Source organism: Scyliorhinus torazame, chromosome 8 (genome assembly GCF_047496885.1).
Source record: "Scyliorhinus torazame isolate Kashiwa2021f chromosome 8, sScyTor2.1, whole genome shotgun sequence".
NCBI lineage: Eukaryota > Metazoa > Chordata > Chondrichthyes > Carcharhiniformes > Scyliorhinidae > Scyliorhinus > Scyliorhinus torazame.
In genome coordinates, this window is record NC_092714.1 from 102,460,999 (window position 1) to 102,484,777 (window position 23,779).

The following is a 23,779-nucleotide window of genomic DNA, read 5'->3' on the forward strand; positions in this document are numbered from 1 at the left end:
AGTTCCAGTTCTCACTATGGATTTATCAAGGAAGAAACCCCAAGCACAAAGAACTGTGACAGGTTGGGTGAAAATTCCCAGGATTCATTATGACTTACCAAGCAGCCAGTGCTAAAGTACAAATATAGCACAACTTCTGACTAAGGCCAGTCCATTAAAAAATAGTGTTGAGAACATTTTGCAGCAGTTTTGGATATGTAGAGCAGCAGCAAAATTTAGTATTTAAAAAAAATATCTCCAGTGACATTGCTCAGGGCCTCTTCACAAGACTAGGAAGCTTCTACACCAAGAGCAGTGGGCTTTGAGCTAAATTAGATGCCCATGTAATAAATTCAATGTCGCTCTTGTGGCTAATATGAAATAGTTTTTGAAAAGTATCTTATGAAATTGCATTGTCAACAACTGCATAGTTAGCCAAAAGAGAAAAAGGTGAATGATTTTGAAACAATACTGGGCAATTGACTGCTGCTTTTTACCCTCCCACTGACAGATTTTCTTCTGCTGCAGCTCCAGCTTGTTTGTTTCATAAACATCAAATTGATGTCTCTCAAAAGATTGATACACCGAAAATGTGATATCTTAAGTATGGTGTTCTAGAAGTGCTTACTCCTGCACTAATTAGTCCCCTGCTCCCGTAGCATTACCTCTGGAGTCCAACAATATACCAATAATATACCTGTGGCCCCTTCCTATTTGCATCCATAGGCTGCATCTCCCCAAAACAGGAACTGTTTTCTGCCACTATCTGCACCCTTCTCCTTGACAACAGTTTGAGGCTGAAGCACACAGTTTTCAACCTTGATGTTGATATCTGGTCCAGGCATGAGTTTCCAAAGTACATATGTGCCTCCTCACCAACAGTGCTGACCATTTCTGTCTTCACCCCATCTCATCTCCTGCTGAAACCCTCATCTGTGCACTCTCTAAATCTGACTATTCCAATGCTCTCATCTTCCATAAGACCATAAGATGTAGGAGCAGAATTAGGCCATTTGGCCCATAGAGTCTGCTCCGCCATTCAATCATGGCTGCTATGTTTCTCATCCCCATTCTCCTGCCTACTCCCCATTGGGGATTTTCACAGTAACTTCATTGCAGTGCTAATGTAAACCTACTTGTGACAACAAAGATTAATAAAATTATTAAAAAATTAACCCCTGTAGCCACTTAAAATGACCAACTCCCGATTCAAAATGACGAACGACAAAGGCTGATGGGAAAGTCAGCCAAAAAGACAAAAACGAGCAGCTGCAGGTTGGCTGTGTATTTACCTCTGGAAAGGCCAGACACTATCGATACCAGCAACCATCAGCATAACAAAACAGGCATCTGCATACTAATGAGCAATCCCCGGGAACAATAAGCAACATTTAGACACACAAAGCAAAACCAGACTCTTCGGCGCCAGCAGGAGCCTACACAAAAGGAGGTGAACGAGCACCTCAAGACCGCCCATCGATCAGGGAACCGCTCCAGCATTGGAGAAAATTGAACCAAGCGATTGGGACCAGGTACAGGGTCCGCCCCGAAAGGCGGGAAGCCCCTGGGGACTATAAGAATTAAGCCCCAAGTTCAAATCGCTCTCTTCTTCACCTCTTCGCTCTCTTCACACTCTTCTTTCTGCCCGGGTCACCCAGCAACAACGAACCAACATTGACCGTGGCCAGAGCAGTGAAGATCGAACTCGCAAGTTTAATTCAACGCTCGCTACGAGATAGACGCTCCTAGCTACCAATCTGTACCAACTTCGAATCCCGCAGGCTCAGAACCCGAACGAAAGGCCATTTGTTTCCCTGACCTGGTGGGCCAGTTCCAAGTTAAGTATAGGCCTGTTAGTTGTAGAAGTAGCTTAGACGTAGAATTTGTGCATGAGTAGCGATTACTGTGTATAATAAATGTGCTTTGATTTAAATCTTACTAATCGGTGTATTGGATTATTGATCATTACTCGGACATGAACCACGTGGCGGTATCATAAAGATACTTGGCGACTCAAGAGCAAAGGTAATAAAACAGAGCAATTGAACGAAGGCAAAGTTAGCAACATTATTTGGCGACATCCTGGCGGGACCCGATCTAGAAGTGGAAAACCACTCCGGGAGAAGCCAAGAATTTGAATTAGAGATCCAATTGGGAACAGAAAACCACAAGCGTTCAAGCAGTTCTGATCAATACTCATAATTCGGAAGTGTGTATGCGCATGCGTAACTAACAGGGCGATAAGGTAAAACTGATAGATTTTTTGTTGCGACAAAACTGTCGGAAGTTTGTATATCGGAAAGTAGCGAAAGCCGTACCCGTATTTACAGCACCGCCTTAATACCCCTGTCCCAAATTTTAAGAGCAGCATTTGGATTAATACCCCTGTCCCAAATTTGAAGAGCAGCATTCGGATAGGAAAGATGGCAATGCAGCACCTCATGAACCCAGAAGAATTTGCGGTCGCAGCGACAAGCAGCAGTAGAGTGGGACAATGTCCCATTTGGGAGGAAGAGATCAGGAAATATCTCAAAGGGAAAGGATGGCCCCTTTGGAATGAATTTTGTGACAACGAGGAATCAGGTCCTGGGAGTATAGGACATACTTGGTGGGAGAACCTGAGCGAGATCCACAAAAAGAGCTTAGGGAAAGCTCGCAAGCTGATGGCAATCGTGTCCTGCTTGGCACAATTACGAGGCACAGAGGAAGTCGTTAGGACGCTCCGGAAAGAAGTTGAGTGCATACATCGAATGAGTACGGTCGATGTAAGCGAGGTAGAAAAGGAGAATTTAGAATTGAGAAGGAAGTTGGCAGCAAAAGATGGAGAGGTGGAGGATGCCAAAAGGGCTCACCAGTCTTGTCTGGCGCACTTAAGCAGCTTCCAGTCTGAATACGAAAAGGCCTAGCAGGACATGCAACGTGCAGTCTTGGTACGTGAAGAAACAGAAAAGCAGGTAGAGGCATTACAGAGACAGTGTAGTGACCTCAAGGCAGCATTAAGAGCACTCCATGCTGCCATCACAGAACAAAGACAAAGCACGTTAGATCACGCAAAGTGCCGGAAGCAGATTGCAGAGCTGCAATCGCTGCTTTCCGTTCAGAAAGGTTTCCAGGAAACTTTTGGAGAAAAATTAGATCAGGAAGGCGGCCCTGATTGGGAAGAATTGAACGAAACAGCGCAGAGATATGTTCAGGGAACATGTGCGCAGGGAAAGCAACAAAAAAGGAAAGCGCCCCAACCCCCCACACAGCAGATAGTTCAAGCTCCAATGAACCCAGTAACCACCCACAACACAGCCACATCGGACGATGCAGAATTTCTATACTCCACCCCTTAACAGTGACCCAATTACGGGACGCGTGAGATAAGGTCACACCGTTCCTCCACACCTCAGACCCCCACCATTTCTTTGCCACAGTCAAGCATCAGGCGACCATGTACGGCATGGATGAGCGAGAGCATGTAAAGCTCATGGTTTTAAGTTTAGACCCTTCAGTAGCAGCAGCCCTTCCCGACCCACAGAATGTAGGAGGAGGCACCCTTGCAGAAATGCATACCGCAACCCTGGATGCGATCGGGTATAACCGGGATGACCCCGTAGATGGCCTCAACAAATGTAGGCAAGAGAAATCCGAGCACCCCACAGCGTTTGCTGGACGCCTGTGGATCCACTTTGCAGCAGTCTTTGGAGACTTAGACCGTGCCCATTTGTCCCCAGACAACATGGCCAAATGGACCTGCACCCTTATCTCCCATGCCACAGAAACAGGACAGAAAGCTTGCGCGAGTTATGATCCCTCAGAGGAGGCCCATAACGAGAAGTGGGTAGTGAAAAGATTGTCCCGTGCTTGGGAGAAATCTATACAAAGTAAGCCCGCAGTCAAGAATCCTGAGGAAAAGCAGGCTGGAGCAGATATGCAGGTAGTAAAAACACACCAGAACCCCCACCCAAGTCACAGGAGTGTTACAACTGCGGACAGTTGGGACACTTTGCAAGAGAGTGCAATGCCCCTAAAAAGCCACAGAGAGCCCAGCAGACGGGCACTCTGAGTAAGAAAAAGACAGAGCCCATTCATAGCGTTAGCACTCGTTCAGATCAGACGGACTTGACCGGAACGGACTGACGGTGTACGGGCTCCCCCAGTTGGGTCTGCGACACCCTTTGGGATAGGTCCGGACAACCAGTAGTTGCAGCAAAAATTTGGGGACAGCCCATCGAATTTCTCTGGGACGCAGGAGGGTCCCGCACCACAATAAATTCCTCCACCATGTTTCAAAAAGACACGTGGCCCACTACAGCCACTATCACCCTCAGCGGCTTTACAGGCCACTCACAGCAGGGACACATCACAGCCCCTGTACCCATTCAAATCGGTACCATCACCTCCAAGCACCCCGTGGTTTTAGTTGACCTGCCCCACACAGCAGAACACATTCTGGGAATTGATTTCATCAATTCCCATAATCTTTCATTCGATCCAGTCAACCAGTGAGTCTGGAAGATGGCAAAATCCGCAAGAGCCCCCGCAACGCTCAACATAGGAGAGTACGCGAACAAAATTAGCGCAGTAGGCAAATTTTGGTTCAACCCGACCACGCTTAGTACGGACAAGCAGTTTAGGGCAGTTCTGCAAAAGAATAGGGCAGCATTTGCAACCCACAAGCACGACTGTGGACGGATGACTGGCTCTGTACAAATAACAGGACCTGACCCTAGACCCCCAAAACAGTATGGATTTCCCCAAGAGGCAGAGGGAGAAATCTCTAAGGTAATACAAAGCTTATTAGAGCAGGGCGTACTTAGATCAGTAGCCTCCACTAATAATACCCCTATTTGGCAAGTGAGAAAGCCCGATGTATCATGGCGACTGACCATCGATTACCGGGAACTCAACAAAATCACCCCCGCAGCAGCCCCCACAGTAGCAACAAGTCCCGAGACCATGCTCAAGCAGGGACTCAATTCCCGATTCTGTACGGTTTTGGTCGTCAGTAATGGATTCTGGTCCATTCCATTGGCAAAGGCGTGCCAGTACAAATTTGCCTTCACCTGTAAAGCACAGCAGTACACGTGGACATGCCTGCCACAAGGCTTCCACAACTCCCCCTCCATTTTCCACCGACAGCTGGCAAATGGTTTAGCCAAATTCTCTCGCCCCGAATGTCTGGTACAGTATGTAGACGACCTACTACTGCAGACAGACACCAAGGAAGAGCACATTGAGCTTCTGTCCGAACTCCTGGAACTATTACACTCAATCGGTTGTAAAGTCAACCCCAAAAAGGCCCAGATTTTGGAAGAAAAGGTGATATATTTGGGAACAATTATCACACACGGTAAACGAGAGATCGAGCATAAAAGGATTGACTTGATTGCTAAATTGCCCCTTCCCCAGAACGTTTCAGCCCTCCGGTCGTTTTTAGGACTGGTTGGCTACTGTCGAAACCACATTGACGGTTTCGCCAGCAGGGCAGCACCCCTCTCAGACCTCCTAAAGAAAGGAGCCCCCTGGGAATGGCTTCCGTATGCTGCGGACTCTTTAAAACAGGCACTCATAGCAGCCCCCGCACAACAAGTTCCAGACCCGCTTTCCCCTTACGCCATAGAGATAGCGACCGCAGACCGCACCCTTTCGGCCGTGCTCCTCCAGGAACGGCACGACCAGTTAAGGCCCGTAGCTTACGCCTCCAGAATTTTAGATGCTGTGGAGCAGGGATTTTCACCCTGTGAGAGGCACCTGCTCGCAGTATTTTGGGCAGTGCAGTATTTTTCATATATTACCGGACTGAACCCCATTACAATTCTCACCGAACACACCCCCACCCAACTTTTACTGGACGGACGACTCAAGGACGGTACAGTAAGCCAGATTAGAGCAGCTAGATGGACCCTTCTCTTGCAGGGACGGGACATCACTATTAAAAGGACAAAGACGCACACCTATTTAGCCGACAACGTACAGTACCCCGGAACCCCCCATGAATGTGAAATTATCTCTCCACACCACAACACAGGCCCCTTTATCACAGGCCCCAGAAAGATAGGTAGTTCAACCCAGAGCCCCCAGCACACAGACACGTGTGAGCCCATAAAGATCTATGTGGATGGATCTTCCACAGTCTTGGATGGGAAGTGCATAACAGGTTGCGGTATCTATGTCGAGGACGCGCAGGGATGCACCCTTGAGGAAATATCGTTAAAACTGCCAGGCCACTTAGGCGCGCAGGCAGCAGAACTTGCGGCCATCGTGTATATATTGGAACACCCAGATTCCTTCCCCAGCCCAGCAGACATATACTCGGACAGCCTCTATGTCTGCAACAGCCTCACGGAATTCCTGCCCCTGTGGAAAGCAAGAGGATTTGTTTCCGCAGACGGGAAACCCCTCCCCTCAGCCCCATTGCTCCATCATATTTTACAGAGAGCCCAGAACAGGACCTTTGGGATAATCAAAGTTCGCAGTCACCATCGTTCCTCCCCCCCTGGAAATGTAAAAGCCGACGCACTGGCTAAAGCAGGTTCCAGGCATGGATATTTTTGGACACCCCCTGAAAGCGCACCAGTGAGTGCAGTTCAGGTCTCACAGACAAAGATCGAGGATCTAGTGGAGGCCCAGAAGCAGGACAGCAATCTCAGGAAGATTGTAAAAGGAAACTATCCAGCACCCTATGAGAGGTTCAAAAATGCACTGACCACACGTGACGGTGTGGCATTAAGACACCCTTTATGTGGTTCCTGAACAGGACAGGAATCAACTGATTTGTTTGTTCCATGACGGTCATGGACATCAGGGAATCGATCCCACTACAGCCCATCTCAAGCAGCTTTGTTGGTGGCCGAATTTAAAGGATGATGTAAATCACTACATCGAGAATGGTCTTATCTGTGCCCAGAATAATCCAGACAGATATGCCAAAAAAGCTCAACTCAGCCACACCCGACCCGGTAATGGCCCCTGGACTAACCTCCAGATCGATTTTATAGGACCATTGCCCCCTTGCAGGAATGGCTATAAATATGTACTTGTGGTAATTGACACATTTACAAAATGGGTGGAAGCATTCCCAGCCCGCACAAACACGGCAAAAACCACAGCCAAGATTTTGACCCACCACATGCACCAGAAAGAAACAGAGCAAGGCTTGTTTCGACAAGACAGTGCATGCGACTGAGTACAGTATAGGACAGCAAGTTATGCTCTCTGTATATAACCCCAGCACATTCCTGTCACCAAAATACTCGGGTCCGTACTCTATTGCAGACAAAGTAAGCCCTTCCGTATATAAAATAAAGTACCCCAACGGTAAGACTGCGTGGTCCCATATAAACCAGCTGAAGGCATATGGAACACAGTCTAACCACGCACACCACGTCATGCTCGGCGCAGCACACCACACCCCGCCAACGTAACCCTACCATCCCCCAACACGTCCAGCCCAGCCACGGACTCGACTCCACCCCCAAAATATACACTCCGCCCCAGAACGCCCAGACTGCAGCAGCAGAGACAGCGACTGTGACTCGGACGATAGCCACAGCACGCCTCCCTACTATCCCCATGCTGACGACCCAGATTCTGCCCCCACACAACTATTGGCACCGAGATAACTCGTTCTGACTCATCCGCAACGTCGAGAGCGACCCCACCTCACACCATGCAGCCCTTTCAGCCCTGATACACGCCAGAGTTTGGCACCCAGGAGAAGATGACGACCTTGGGTCTGACTCCCAAACCGAGAACCCCTTTGCGACCCTGTTCGCAACCGAGAACTGAGGTGTCCAGATGATGTTTTAAAAGGAACCGCTTGGGAGAAGTGGTGTCTTTTCTGATGGAACCTGCAGCATGTGTTTTGTTAAATGTTGTTTGTCAAACCAAAATTTTTTACGGCCCCACGCCTTTTCAGCAGAAACCTCTGTGGACTTGCCCACAGAGACTCACTATTGCCAGACACTAGTTCAGCGGAACTAGCTTGTCTGCAAAGACTTGTTCAGGTACCAGACGCCCGTTCGTAACTGCCCTTCTGGTTCGACGGAAAGAACCACTACGGCAGCCCCACCATGATGACTACATTTCTTGCCGGTTCTTGTCGGTTGCTCAGCCAGTGGAGAAACGGCTTGGGACCCGCCCTGCCTGGGAACCCCCCCCCCCTCTGGTCAACTACGCTCGGGTAGGAGAGACACGGCATTGGTAGCCGTCCTACCCGGGGGCTCCACCCAACTCTTACCCGTCGCGGCCCATACGCACCTCATTTTGGAAATTTTAGGTCAAAAAGTTGTGTTTTGTTTCAGGTAACCCTTAGGTTACCTGAAACCTACGGCTCGCACTGGTTCATTATTGGGAAGTGTGTCTTGTCCTAAAATTCGGTTTTTGAAGAAAAAAAAATGAGGGAGTCACACAGTGACCAATTATAAAGGGAGTAATTGGCACTAAAGGACAGACAGACTATCGTACGAGATGTTAAACAAAGATAGTTACAGACACTATGCTTGTTTCCACAGAACTCCAGAAGCTCCAGGACCGGAGAAGAAAAGAGAAGGAAAGAGAAGAGCCATGAGGACTTCCTCCACATGGATCATCCTCATAATAATGGACATTTGGTTGCGAGTGAACGCAAACCACATGACTTCAAGCCCCCCAGCCGTTAATGTTTCACTTCCCCACAGTACCCAAAGCCCAGTCACCAGCGACACCACACCATCTTGGTGTGCCAGGTTTATAACCTGGTACTCTCTGTCAGATGTAATAGAAACCTGACTAGTATTAGTGATACTCTGCTGCATCGTGCAGACTATGCGTCTAAGGAAATGGAGAAGGAGAGCCTACCGCGCTCGAACCCCGATATATAGGATCAGATCCCCTATTTTCGGATACGACCAGACCCCCGCGATCTATACTAAAGAGCATTCATTTGCGGTTTTATTGTAAATAAAGAAATGTAAAGAACTGTTCATGAGCAAATTGTACGATCCTGAGCTTGACTGCCAAGCCAGGAAAAATGTGTATAAACTGCTATGATTTTGTTTGTATGGTTGAGTAAGTTAGGATAATGAAATGTTTAAGTGAGTGTAGTGTATTAAGAATAGTTAGAGGTTCCCAGTTTATTGTTTGTAATGCATGTCCCTGTATGACATAACGCCCTTAGAATTGTCAGGTAAAAAATTTTTGCACAGCTATGGTCAGTGCAGAGGCCATGAAGGCACAACCATATGCACTATATTTAAAGTTTCCCATGGTATTGCTTGAGTCACGCAATAGGTTTTATAAGAGCAGGAGAGCTGGGCCAAATAATGGACTCCCTAATAAGGTGGAATTATTCTCCTTTCCCAAAGCAAAACAAGCTGAGTGCATTCAGCATTTTACATTCCAACTGCAGGTCTTCTTTGCTGCTGTCTCTTATTTAAGAATAGGCAGCACAGTCGCATTGTGGATAGCACAATTGCTTCACAGCTCCAGGGTCCCAAGTTCGATTCCGGCTTGGGTCACTGTCTGTGCGGAGTCTGCACATCCTCCCAGTGTGTGCGTGGGTTTCCTCCGAGTGCTCAGGTTTCCTCCCACAGTCCAAAGATGTGCAGGGTAGGTGGATTGGCCATGATAAATTGCCCTTAGTGTCCAAAATTGCCCTTAGTGTTGGGTGGGGTTACTGGGTTATGGGAATCGGGTGGAGGTGTTGACCTTGGGTAGGGTGCTCTTTCCAAGAGCCGGTGCAGTCTTGATGGGCCGAATGGCCTCCTTCTGCATTGTAAATCCTATGTTAAATAATTAATTACTACCATTAAAAACCTTCAGACATCATCCTATCAAAGGTTTGTTAGGCCGTGCTAGTTATTCAGCGTAATTTGCCTGAAATCAATGTGCCCAGTGCAACCTGAATGAATTTGAAGCAAAAATTATATTCAAGGCAAATCAAATTTCCACGATCGACAAAACTCAGCCCAACCCCAGCTCGTCGTGGAGGTTGAAAAAGCCATCCGACAGCTGAAAAGCAACAAGGCCTCTGGCGCAGATGAAATCCCCGCAGAAGTATTAAAATGTGGAGGAGAGGCATGCTGACAAGAATCCACAATCTCATCACCCTTGTCTGGAAGGAAAAGAACATGCCCAGGTGATCTCAGAGACATCTTAATTGTGACCATCTTCAAGAAAGGAGACAGGTCTGACTGCAAAAATTACAGAGGGAATTCTCTACTTTTCGCCTGGGAAAGGTCATCGCGAGAATCCTCCTCAACCGCCACCCCCTAGTGGCTGAAGAGCTCCTCCGAATCGCAGTGCAGCTTCCGCCCATCAAGAGGCACAATGGACATTAAGTTCAGCGTGCGACAAATCCAAGAAAAGTGCAGGGAGCAGCATCAACCTCTGTACATGACCTCCTTTGATCTCACAAAGGTCTTCAACTCTTGTCAACCATGAGGGATTGTGGAACATCCTTCTCAAATTCAGCTGCCCACAGAAATTTGTCACCATTCTCCGCCTGCTCCACAATGACATGCAAGCCATGATTCTCACCAACGAAACCACCACAGACCCAATAAGTGTGCAAACTTGCTCAAACAGGGCTGTGTCACAGAACCAACACTCTTCTCCATCTTCCTCACAGCAACACTCCACCCCATCACCCAGAAGCTCCCTGCTGGAGTGGAGGTAACCTAACGGATAAGTGGGAAACTGTTTAACCTCCTACACTTCCAGGCCAGAACCGAGACCACCCCAACTTCTTGATGGAGTTGCAAAATGCAGACGACACCAGAGTATGCGCACATTGTCAATACGTTCACCGGCCTCAGACTTGGCATCCAAAAGCAAAGGTTCTCTACCAGCCCGCTCCTGCCACTCAAAACTGTCCCCAACCATCAAGATCCATGGTGAGCCCTTGGACAATGTAGACCATTTCTCATACCTCAGGAGTCTCCTCTCGGTGCGAGCAGACATTGACGACAAAATCCAATATCGACTCCAATGCGCCAGTGCAGTCTTCGGACGTTCAAGGAACAGAGTATTCGAAGACTGAGACCTCAAACCCAGCACCAAGCTCATGGTATATAGAGCAGCTGTGGCCCCGCCCTCCTGTATGCATCAGCAACATGGACAATGTACAGCAGACACCTCAAATCTCTGGAGAGATATCACTAATGTTGCCTCCGCAAAATCCTGCAAATCCACTGGCAGGATTGGTGTACCAATGTAAGGGTCCTCTCCCAGGTTAATATCCCCAGTATTGAGGCACTGGTCATGCTCGACTAGCTGCGATGGGCAGGCCACATTGCCCGCTTGCCCAACAGAAGACTCCGTAAACAAGTGCTCTACTCAGAGCTTCGCAATGGCAAGCGATCACTTGGAGGGCAGAGGAAACGCTACAAGGACACTCCAAAAGCCTCCTGAAATAAATGCAATATCCCCACCGACACGTAGGAATCCTTTGCCTTAGAACACACAAACTGGAGAAGAAGCATTCGCGAAGGTGCCAATCACCTAGAACGTCACAGGGTGGAGCACGCGGAAGGCTAGTGTAAGCAGTGGAAAGAGCATGCACAATTCAGAGCATCACATCCACCCGCCAAACCTGCGGCGGTTTCTGCAGATCCTGGATTGGACTATTCAGCCACCGCAGAACCCACCTCCCTGAAGTGGAAGAAAGTCATCCTCGACTCTGAGGGACTGCCCAAGAAGAAAAAGAACAGGCATCCTACCAAGGGTTTGTTAGGCTGTGCTAGTTTTTCAGTACAATTCGCCTGAAATCAATTTGTCCAACAGACCCTAAATTAATTTCAAATAAAAATTACTTTCAGGGCAAATCAAATTTCCACAAGCATGTGCTATTTTATAAATATTGCATTGTAAGCAAAACTGACCTGCCACCGCCCCCCCCCTCCCCACCCCCGCTCAGGCAAATTATTCACTGTTGAGAGTTTTGTTAAATGTTATTTGCATGCCTTCACAAAGGCCCTAAAAACTAAGCTGTCGACTTTGTGATGTTTTAAAAGTTTTAGACTTTTTCAATTTACAACAGAACTGACACCAATATAACTAGCAAATGGTTTTGTATGCTTTTAAAAAAAAAAGTTATTTTCAGTCATTTAAAATCAGGTAACACGGGTGGTGGATTGCCACTAATCACAAATGCTTTAAACAGCACTTCCAGCTTTTCAATCGAAATGGACCTACCTACCACTAAAATATATTTTAAAACTTTTTTTTAAAGTTGCGTTTTAAAACAATGCACAATCGTTCATGACAGATGGTGCATTCCGTAAATGAGTTTGAGCAGAAAGAGAGGGGCAATTTGCATCAGAGTTGCCGAATGCTCTTAAAACAGAATTTTTACATGCCACACTTTGGTATTTCGTGCAGCTGTTGCTGTTAACTCTTGATAAGAACTGTAAAGAGCTGATGTGGCGGCCTTTGCCATTGATCGCCCGGAGGCAAATTTGATTAGAATGGAAGTCAGAAGATCCACCAAAAATATCAAAACGGTTGGGGGATCTTGCGGAATTCCTTAAACTTGAGAAAATTTATAGTTTGCCCTTCATGGCTCAGATGGAGAATTCTGGGCGCGATGGAAACTGTTATAGTCTCTATTTACAGATCTATTAGTTGTCATCAGGAAAGGGGAGGGGGAATAGGGGAGATGGGATGAGGGGGCGAGGAAAAAGGGGAACAGTTTAATGGAAATAAGAGAAAAAAAATCTCAAATTAGGAGGTTTGTATTTTGTTTATTTTGTTATTGATTGATTGTATGTTGTTATGCAAGTCCTTATTGGAGTAAAAATATTCAAAAAAAAGTTGTAAAGAAACAAATGTAGCTAGAGAAATTTGACTGCCTGGATTTTGAGTAGGTTACGGTTTACAGGTAAAATCTAAAGCTTTAAGGGGCAAAGGACAATTCAGTTTATAAATTGAAAGTTATTGTGAAATGAATTTGTTTGTTCAAAAATGTGTTTGTCCCAACTGAAAGTGGAGTGAGAAATGGTAAACAAAAACTTTGCATAAGACATTTGAGTGATTTATAAAGGAATGATAGCACTAAATATGATTAAGTGACAAGCAGTTTTAAGTCAACAAACTGTACAAGTGTAAACACAATTCTAACTAGTAATTTTTGTTTGATTTTTAGTTATAACAAGCATGCTATAAGAAAATCCCTTTCTTTTGTGAGTGACACCACAGAATTAAATAATGGAACAGCATAGGTGGCATTGATGTGGCAGATGACCTCTGCACCAGTTCTTTGAAAGAACAATTCAGTCTTCTTAAATGTACCCCCTTCAAGTAGTGATCCAATTCCCTTGTGAAAGTTATTCTGAAAGCTATTTTCATCACCCTTTCAGACAATGCATTCCAGATCGTAACAACTTGTTGTGCAAAACAATATTTTTCCCCTCATGTCGCCACTATTCGTTTGTCAATTCCCTTAAATCTTCATCCGCTAATTATAATAATCTTATGGGCAGCACGGTGGTGCAGTGGGTGAGCCCTGTTGCCTCAAGACGCCTAGGTCCCAGGTTTGATCCCGGCTCTGGGTCACTGTCCGTGTGGAGTTTGCACATTCTCCCCGTGTTTGCGTGGATTTCGCCCCCACAACCCAAAGATGTGCAGGCTATGTGGATTGGCCATGCTAAATTGCCCCTTAATTGGAAAATATTAATTGGGTACTCTAAAGTTATAAAGAAAAAGAAAGAAAGAATTATAATAATCTTTATTGTCACAAGTAGGCATACATTAACACTGCAATGAAGTTACCATAAAAAACCCCAGTCACCACATTCCAGAGCCTATTCGGATACAGTGGGAGAATTCAGAATGTCCAGATTACCTAACAGCGCGTCTTTCGGGGGGAAGAGAGGAGGAGGAGGAGAGAAATCGGAGCACCCGGAAGAAACCCACGCAGACACAGGGAGACCGTGCAGACTCCGCACAGACAGTGGCCCAAGCCGGGAATCGAACATGGGACTCTGGGGCTTTGGAGCAACAGTGTTAACCACTGTACTACGGTGCCGCCCATTTATGGATTTCACTGGAGTTTTTTTTAAACAAGTCATTTGCTGTGTTTTAAAATCAAGTTACTCAGTTCTGTAGGAGGGTCATTTAGACTTGAAACATTAACTCTTTCTCTCCACATCTGCTGTCAGACATGCCAAATGTATCCAGAAATTTCTGTTTCTACTCAGGTAGTGGATTGACACTGATTAAAAATGCTTTAGCATAAACCCAGTTTTGGTTGCTTAAATGAAGCTGTACTTAGTTTGAGTAGCAACTAGAAAAAAGTACATTTGGAATGGGCACAGTTTGCATCAGGTCCCTTCATGATTTTGAATAACTTCTTTAACCTTCGCTGCTCCAAGGAGAAAAATCCCAGTTCCTTCTAATAACCAAAGTCTTTATTCCTTGGTAACACTCTCATAAATGTCCCCCCCTTAAGGTCTTGCTCGGCCTCCTTTATAAAATGTGTGCAGAACCGAACAATTTCCAACTGGGGTCAAAACATTACTTTGAACAAGTTCAGCAGCAATTTCATACCCATGTGGCCACCGTCTTGAATGCCACTGAATTTAATTTTGTTAACAAGTTTTTTATGTGGTACTTTATTAAATGCTTTTTGGGAGTTCATAAACAAAAGTCCTTTACTTTAGAAAAGATGTATGCAGGTGGCTAATTAGCACCTCATCCGTGGCCTCTGCCTCCACAAGCCTAATTCACAGTACCCTTTTGTTTAAAACTACCTTTTTAAAGTTATGTTTATAAAATACTTTTGGGATCCCTTCTAGGTTACCTGCTTGTTTATTTTCTCATGCTCTCTCATCCCTTCATTTCCTTTTTCAGTTTCCCCATTATTTTTGCATTTAGCTTGGTTCGCTATGGAATTATGAACCCAACATATATAAGCCTCTTTGTTAGATTTAAATATTGGTCTTTAGTCATCCATGGAGCTCTCACTTAGGATGTCCTTTCTCTCCCCACCACCCCCATGTAAGAATGTGTCTAGTCTGTAACCAAAGTACCTTTGAATGCTTCCCATTGTGCATGGAGTGTTTTCCCTGCCAATCTTTGACAATCTAATAATACCTGCCTTGCCATTACCTTTTTCTTGCGTCCATGACATCTTTGTCATTCAATCTCTCCTGAGATCCAGCCTATCCCTGACTTGTTATTTTGGTCCACCTCCTCTCTTCAATAGCATAACATCTATCACATTTCTACTGCTCTTAAGCTCTAAGGAGGAGTTATGTAGACTCAAAACATTCAATTCTTGTTTTTTCTCACCATAGATGCTGCCAAACCTGCTGACTTTTCCCAACATTTCCTTATTCAGTACCTTGCCATTCTGCATCCCAAATATCTTGGCCTGCTGCTTGCTTTACAATCCCCTTGTCTGCATGATCTCCATTCCTAAACTATTCTTTACTACTGCAGTTTGTCTCTGGTAGTATTTTGCACAACGGGAGCAGACAGCTAAATACACAAAAAGCAAAATCAAGTGGAACAAAGGTATAATTGTCCAGACCCTCAGAAGCAAGGCAAGCCAGTTGACACCTAGCAGGCTCAGAAGCAGAGAAACCAGTTCCTGGCCACCAAGCCTGCAGGCCAAGTTTTAACATCTAACAGCCATGCAAGTCACAGAACCAAGGCAGCACAGAGAACCTTTGCAAAGGTAGTTTAAATACCTTCACTGGACCAGGACAAGGCATTTCCCAGACTGGAGTATCATCCATGTATTGTGTGCTACCTTAAAGCTGGTTTTATCTTATTTATTTAATTTGGATGTTGTTTTGGAAATGGGGAAGGCTAAAAGAGTTATAGAAGTCATAGAATTTACAGTGCAGCAGGAGGCCAGTCGGCCCATCGAGTCTGCACCGGCCCTTACGAAGAGCACCCTACTCAAGCCCACGTATCTACCCTAATCCCGTAACCCAATAAGCCCCATTTAATCTTTTTTTGGACACGAAGGGCAATTTAGCATGGCCAATCCACCTAACCCGCACGTCTTTGGACTGTGGGAGGAAACCAGAGACCCGGGCGAAACCCACGCAGACACGGGAGAACGTGAAGACTCTGGACAGTCAGTGACCCAAGCCGGGAAACGATCCTGGTACCCTCGAGCTGCGAAGCAACTGTGCTAACCACTATGCTACCGTGCTGCCCCTTTCAGGGATCATAGAGATATTTGGGAACAAGGAGTATGTCCTGCATAAACTGGTTGTGTGTTTAGTAAATCATATACTTAATTGTCATACAGTAGTCCTGTTCATGTGTATGCGTCTTTTCTTTACTTGAATTAATAGTCTTTAATAATTGTTACATGACGACTAGGCTGCTTACTCTCACTGGGGTTTCATTTATCTCCTCACACCAAAACAAAACTACGCACCCTTACTCAAATCAGTGTTCCAAGCTGGGATACCCTCGCAGATAACATTAGCATGCTTCATGACAAAGCATCCAAGAATAGAGTTTTAAACAGGGCAGGTTTTAAAGCATGTGAAAGGGTTGAGGCTGGGGAAGGTTACAACGGTGTTAACGAAAATAGGATACATCCTTACGACAGGAAAGTATGTCAATATAGAAATTGTTGGTGGCAGGGATCCATTCTTCTGTAACTGATGTGAACTAGGGATGCACAATAGGATGATACAGATGATAGAAAAATAGGGATGAAGGTTATTTATCAAAAGTATCATTAGGATTGTCGAGAGCAGAAACATGGACATTAGCTTAAATTTAATGCGATTCATTTTGGAAAGAATAACCAAGAGGGCATACACATTAAATGATAAAACTTTAAAAGGAGAAACAGAGACAAGGATTCAAAATTACAAACCTTGAAAATTGAAAGGCTAAGTTAATAAAACAAGAGAAAAAAGTTTGAGGTTCTAGATTTTATAAATAGGGATATCAAGCACATATGCAAGAAGTTAATAGAAACACATAAAAATCACTGGTTAGGTTGCAGTGGAAATACGATGCCCGGTTTTAGGTATCTGATTTCAGGAAACATATAACTGAGGATGTGGAGGTTTAATTAGCTTAGCTTAATTAAGGACTCTTGTAGATCACAATAAAAGCTTAAAAAGCAATCAGATGGAGAGCTCCAAAACTGAGGTGTTTTTGCCAAAATAACCATGAAGAAAAAACAAAATGCACTGATCAATCAGTAACATGAAGGGATGAATTTGCCACCAAAACATTGAAGGGATCTGACGGTCATTAGCACACAGAATATCCAACCAAAAGAGCAATGGGGAAGAATCCATAAGCTTTTGCAAAGACGTGAATAGAATTTTTAAAAATAAAAATGTTTCTGGAGCCAAATTGTTGTCTCAAAAGGTTGCAAAACTGATACACTTCATAGTTTTTACTCACGTCTATGTCATACATTCAAAATATAGTTACAGATCTAATCAAATGTCTAACTGGACTAATAGAGCTTTATTTTACTTTCTTACTGGATTAAGCTGTATTCATAAATTAGGTTAGTTTATTATGCCTTATTGAAAATAACCCCACCTTCGCCCCAACATCTAGTTAATTTAAATTGCAATGAAACAACCTGATGTTTCATGCATTTTATGTAGTTCACGTACAGGCAAGTAGACTGAATTTTATTCCATCAATTCGATTAAGAAAGTGTTCTCATTGAATGGAGCCTATCTCCACTACAATGCTATCCAAGAGTTACTTCCCTGATGTTATTTGGGTGTAGATGGTGAATCAGAAAGATAAACAGAGGTATATTCCATTTTCTCATGGAGGTAGCGAGGAAGTTAATAATTAGAATGAGCATTTTCTAATCCATAGTGCTATCCCTAGAGATTAAAAGTCAAAACAGTCAACAACACATTTGTAAGAAAATAAACATCAAGAACAATACTGAACATAACTTACCTTTTTTGCTATGCTTTGGGGGAACAGCTCCTACAGGGCCAGTGAGACCCATGTTGTCATAGAAATTATTAATGGCTTTTGGGTCAAAGTTCCCTGAAATGAACACAAATGAAAGAATTAAGGAAGAAGATTTCAAAGTAACTTTAAATATCGCTTTCAAACAGGCACAAATACCTGAAACCCGGCAAAAAACAGTTTAATTATGGAGCTGAGGTTTGGAATGGGGCGGGAGGGGCTCCGGGAGGGGGGGGGGCAGGGGGCGCCGGGAGGGGGGGGGGGGCAGGGGGCGCCGGGAGGGGGGGGGGGGCAGGGGGCGCCGGGAGGGGGGGGGGGGCAGGGGGCGCCGGGAGGGGGGGGGGGGCAGGGGGCGCCGGGAGGGGGGGGGCAGGGGGCGCCGGGAGGGGGGGGGCAGGGGGCGCCGGGAGGGGGGGGGGCAGGGGGCGCCGGGAGGGGGGGGGGGCAGGGGGCGCCGGGAGGGGGGGGGCAGGGGGCGCCGGGAGGGGGGGGGCAGGGGGCGCCGGGAGGGGGGGGGCAGGGGGCGCCGGGAGGGGGGGGCAGGGGGCGCCGGGAGGGGGGGGCAGGGGGCGCCGGGAGGGGGGGCAGGGGGCGCCGGGAGAGGGGGGCAGGGGGCGCCGGGAGAGGGGGGCAGGGGGCGCCGGGAGAGGGGGGCAGGGGGCGCCGGGAGAGGGGGGCAGGGGGCGCCGGGAGAGGGGGGCAGGGGGCGCCGGGAGAGGGGGGCAGGGGGCGCCGGGAGAGGGGGGCAGGGGGCGCCGGGAGAGGGGGGCAGGGGGCGCCGGGAGAGGGGGGCAGGGGGCGCCGGGAGAGGGGGGCAGGGGGCGCCGGGAGAGGGGGGCAGGGGGCGCCGGGAGAGGGGGGCAGGGGGCGCCGGGAGAGGGGGGCAGGGGGCGCCGGGAGAGGGGGGCAGGGGGCGCCGGGAGAGGGGGGCAGGGGGCGCCGGGAGAGGGGGGCAGGGGGCGCCGGGAGAGGGGGGCAGGGGGCGCCGGGAGAGGGGGGCAGGGGGCGCCGGGAGAGGGGGGCAGGGGGCGCCGGGAGAGGGGGGCAGGGGGCGCCGGGAGAGGGGGGCAGGGGGCGCCGGGAGAGGGGGGCAGGGGGCGCCGGGAGAGGGGGCAGGGGGCGCCGGGAGTGGGGGGCAGGGGGCGCCGGGAGAGGGGGGCAGGGGGCGCCGGGAGAGGGGGGCAGGGGGCGCCGGGAGAGGGGGGCAGGGGGCGCCGGGAGAGGGGGGCAGGGGGCGCCGGGAGAGGGGGGCAGGGGGCGCCGGGAGAGGGGGGCAGGGGGCGCCGGGAGAGGGGGGCAGGGGGCGCCGGGAGAGGGGGGCAGGGGGCGCCGGGAGAGGGGGGCAGGGGGCGCCGGGAGAGAGGGGCAGGGGGCGCCGGGAGAGAGGGGCAGGGGGCACCTGGAGGGGCGCAGGGCGCACCGGGGAACGGAGTCCTGGGATGTGGGCCACAGGAGGAGAGGCCAGAGGAGATTGGACTTGGGTGAGGCATGGTGAAGGTGGGTGAGAGGGCGGGAGGGCGAGTGAGCAAGAGGGAGGGCGAGGGCGGGAGAGAAAGAGAGAGAGGGAGAGAGAGACGGAGAGAGAGAGGGAGAGAGAGAGGGAAAGTGGGTGGGGGAAAGAGAGAGAGAGAGAGAGGGGAGAGCGAGAGGGAGCGTAAGAGAGGGCATTGAGAGAGCGAGAAAGAGCGTGCGAGAGAGAGAGCGCCTGAGAGAGAGAGAGAGAGAGAGAGAGAGAGAGAGAGAGAGAGAGAGAGAGAGAGAGAGAGAGAGAGAGAGAGAGAGAGAGAGAGAGAAGTAAATCAATCTCAATGGCATACTCATGAATTATACTTCCATTTGTATTGGGCTTCCCAGGAACTTGTTGGATTTATAGGCAGCTTTATATTTTCCCACCATTAGAGATTCGACGACGCTGTTCATAAATGAGTAATACATCACATTTTACCATGTGGTGCATGTGTCCTTTTGCTCTTCTACCCAAAGTGTAGAAATAACCTTATATTTCTCCTTAGATCGTCTGACATCCATTAAGATCCCTGACCAGATCGCAACAGTTCGAATACTGGACCGAAAACCAAATATTTTAGTTTATTTGAAAGACTGCAGCAAGAATGATTCATTCCAGGAGTGTTTGCAAGAAGAAATAGGGTATGGTTATTTTTAGAACAAAACTTTATTACAACTACAATATTATTAAACTGGTTTTAACTTCACTCCAAAAAGAACAGCTTACAATTTACACCTTAAATACTAAACCACTCAATTTTCCATTAAACAAGAAACATACAGATCTCAATCCATCTTATTGTGGGAGAGTTGTGGACTCCGCATCAAGCAGATCAGAAGGCAACTCCTCTCTCCAATGCTTCTCCACCAACTGCCTCACTAATTCTGTCAAAATGTCTCTGCCTTCTTGGCTCCAGCCAGCAATGACCTCATCTCCCCAAGCTGAAAAACAATTTACCTCTCCTGGCTGCAAAGCACATTAACTCTCCAGGGACTTCCCCAGGCAAACCATTATGCATTAGCCCAGACTGAAAAATACATTCCTTTGTCAATTTCACCTGCTGGCATCCAAAACTACCCAGGCCCTGCAGAACAGAATTATTTTTAAAACAAACACATTCAAACCCTAGGCTTTTTAACCCTTAAATTGCCCACTACATTTATAATTCAATTTTCCTAACATGTTCCAATCGTCACACATCTATCTTGTCAATCTTTGTGCGCTTGAGTCCATTTCATAATTTATTAATAATGAAGGTTCATATATTCCTTCCTATGTCCCCATCTGTGTTGTCTGCAAATGCTGATGCCCAAAATCCAGCTTAGTTGAAGAACTGCACCCCATCACCTATCACACTTCTATTTTGAACTTGCCCATTACATAATCATGAGTTTGTTTTTAAGTGGGAGAAATTACAGGGACTTCCAAAGCTGTAAGAAACTGTCAGTGTTTGCAAGAATGAAGCACAGCCGGTTCTTGTTTCAAACCACACACTAGCCTACTTTCTTCATTAATGATTTTTAAGAACTTTACAATTTCAACAAAGCTTTCTATTAGCTTCACTGGGATTTGGCACACACAGATTAAACAATCAGTGCCAAATTTCTCTCCCATCTCCCTGCCTCCCCTACCCCCAACCTCCCAAATACCCCGCCCCTCCGCTGATCCGTTACCTTGAAGAAATCAATGAACGGTTTACACCTCCTGGTGAACCCCTCCTCCGACCCCTGCAAAATGAGCTTGACTTTCTCAAAACGCAGGAATTTTGCCAGGTCACTTACCCATATCCCCACCTTCAGCAACTCCAAGTCCCACCAGCACAAGATCTGTCTCCGGGCTATCTGGGAGACAAAGGCCAATACATCGGCCTCTCTCCCCACCTGGTCACCTTGGATCTTCTGACACGCCAAATATCGCCACCTCCGGACTCGGGGCCACCCTCAACCCCACCTCCAGAATCTCGGATATCATGTCAGAGAACCCACGCCAGAACCCCCCAAACGTGGACACGTCCAGAACATGTGGACATGGTTCACGGCAGCCCCCTCCCCCCAGTACACATCTATCTTCCACCCCTGCAAAAAAAGGCTCATTCTCCCTACTGTCATGTGGGCTCTATGTACCACCTTAAACTGGGTGAGGCTTAACCTCGCACACGACGAGGACGCATTCACCCTCCGCAGGGCCACTTTCCATGTTCCGGCACGCACGTCCTCACCCAAGTCCTCGCATGTATGCTTTATCTCCTCCCCTGAAGCCCCCTTCCTCCCCATCAACTCATTGTTTCATTAATATAAAGAATTGTACAGACTTTTAGTGTCAGAAATTCACTAGACATCTACCCTGTACACATGCAGCCAACACAGTCATGGGTTTGTAGTACCTCCACCCCCAATTTCTGCAGCAGCCGCTGCCAATCGTGTGGCTCCCCCAGACCAAAACATCCATAATCTTTTTTCAACAAGACTTAAAAAATAAAAAAAAACGATGGCAAGCTGATGCAAATAAACTCTTGGCTATATGGATATATATTCAAAATTGACATTTCACTTATAAAATAAAATGGAGTTGAAGGATCTGATGAAGTTTCTTTCCTGTCAAACTACACAAGGCCTTGGAGCTAATTTCATGTCTGGACAAAACATTAGAATGCAAACGAATTTTCATAACATCTCCTTGAGAAGTCATTAAAATGCAACAGATCTTTTCTCTGGGTAACGGGCCCTTATCCAAATAATGTTTTTAAAATTGGTTCGTAATACTGCTTGAGGCTTTTCGGCTTCGAAGTGGAATTTAAAAGAATTGGTGTGAAAAATGATATTTGAATGGGTGAAACTCAAACCCTGCTGTGTCAATGGCTTAGGTGTCAGAAAACATTTGAGCAGATGATGGCCAGAAACACGCTGGTCACATGAGAGAACCTAGATTTTCAGACCAGGACAGTTAATGAGACATTTTTGGAGCCGGGAAAGAAAGATGCAGACTAGTGAAGGAGCAGGCCCCTGCCTAAGAATTATCAGCAGGCAGAGAAATCAGGCAGGCCTTTATCTTCCTATATTTGGAATCAAACCAAGTTTTCATTACAGGAAGCTTTTTTAGCACCTCGCCTGGAGTGAAACAGGTGAAATCTGCCATTGCAAGCAGTAAACCACAGCGCATTCACGATCCTAACCTTCAGGCTCTATTTCTTCAGTGGATCATAGTAACAATAATAATATAATAATCGCTTATTGTCACAAGTAGCTTCAATGAAGTTACTGTGAAAAGCCCCTAGTTGCCACATTCCGGTGCCTGTTCGGGGAGGCTGGAATGGGAATTGAACCCGCCCTGCTGATCTTGTTCTGCATAACAAGCCAGCTGTCTTAGCCCACTGTGCTAAACCAGCCCATGGAAAAGGAACTACAGGCCATTTTCATTTCAAGATTTAGAATCATAGAATCCTTACAGTGCAGAAGGAGGCTATTCGACCCATCGAGTCTTCACCGGTCCCTGTTCCGATAGGGCACCCCGGCTGGGCCCAATTCCCGCCCTATCCCTGTAACCCCACCTAACCATTGGGCACCAAGGGGCAATTTAGGGTATGCAATTCACATGCATATCTTTGGACTGTTTGAGGAAACCGGAACACTCCGGAGAAAACCCATGCAGACACAGGAACAACTTGCAAACTCCACAGTTATCTCAAAGGAAAGTTGAGATGGAAAGCATGATAATATCTTAAGATGGAATAATGAAGTTCAGATGGGGGAGACAAAAAAAAAAAAGCAGTGGATACTGAACAGTCTGATTTGCATGGAAAGTAATGTCATGCAGACCTGCAAAGATTATTTGAACCATAGGCCTCAAGTGATAAAAACAGAGGTAAGCATCAGCAAACTGGTGCTGACAATGCCAGGGTTGCAGGTTAATCGGCAGTACAGTGGCTATCGGGCTCATAGCCTGGTAGCACAGTGGTTAGCATAGTTGCTTCACAGCTCCAGGGTCCCAGTTTAGATTCCCAGCTTGGGTCACTGTCTGTGCGAAGTCTGCACGTTCCCCCCGTATCTGCGTGGGTTTCCTCCGGGTGCTCCGGAGTTTCCTCCCACAGTCCAAAGATGTGCAGGTTAGGTGGATTGGCCATGCTAAATTGCCCTTAGTGTCCAGAAAGGTGAGGTGGGGTTACTGGGTTACAGGGATCAGGTGGAGGTGTGGGTTTGGGTAGGGTGCTCTTTCCAAGGGCTGGTGCAGACTCGATGGGCCGAATGGTCTCCTTCTGCCCTGTAAATTGTATGATTCTGTGATTCCAGGGACCCAGGTTCAATTCCGGCCTCAGGTGACTCGCTGTGTGGAGCCCCACCCGCTCTCTTGACATCACTGCAGTAGTAAACACCCATTTCTTAAAGGTACTCTCTGTGTGGAGAT

At 47.3% G+C, this 23,779-nt stretch overlaps 1 protein-coding gene across 10 annotated transcripts in view; it reads right to left on the reverse strand.

Annotated features, from left to right (window-relative positions):
- Positions 1–23,779, reverse strand: part of tab3 (TGF-beta activated kinase 1 (MAP3K7) binding protein 3) — a 157,991-nt gene that overhangs the window by 16,739 nt on the left and 117,473 nt on the right. For all 10 annotated transcript variants that reach the window (XM_072513974.1, XM_072513972.1, XM_072513971.1 and 7 more), the window contains one exon: positions 17,857–17,949. In XM_072513974.1, coding sequence (XP_072370075.1) covers positions 17,857–17,949 — 93 coding nt within the window. The remainder of the gene's footprint in view (positions 1–17,856; positions 17,950–23,779) is intronic.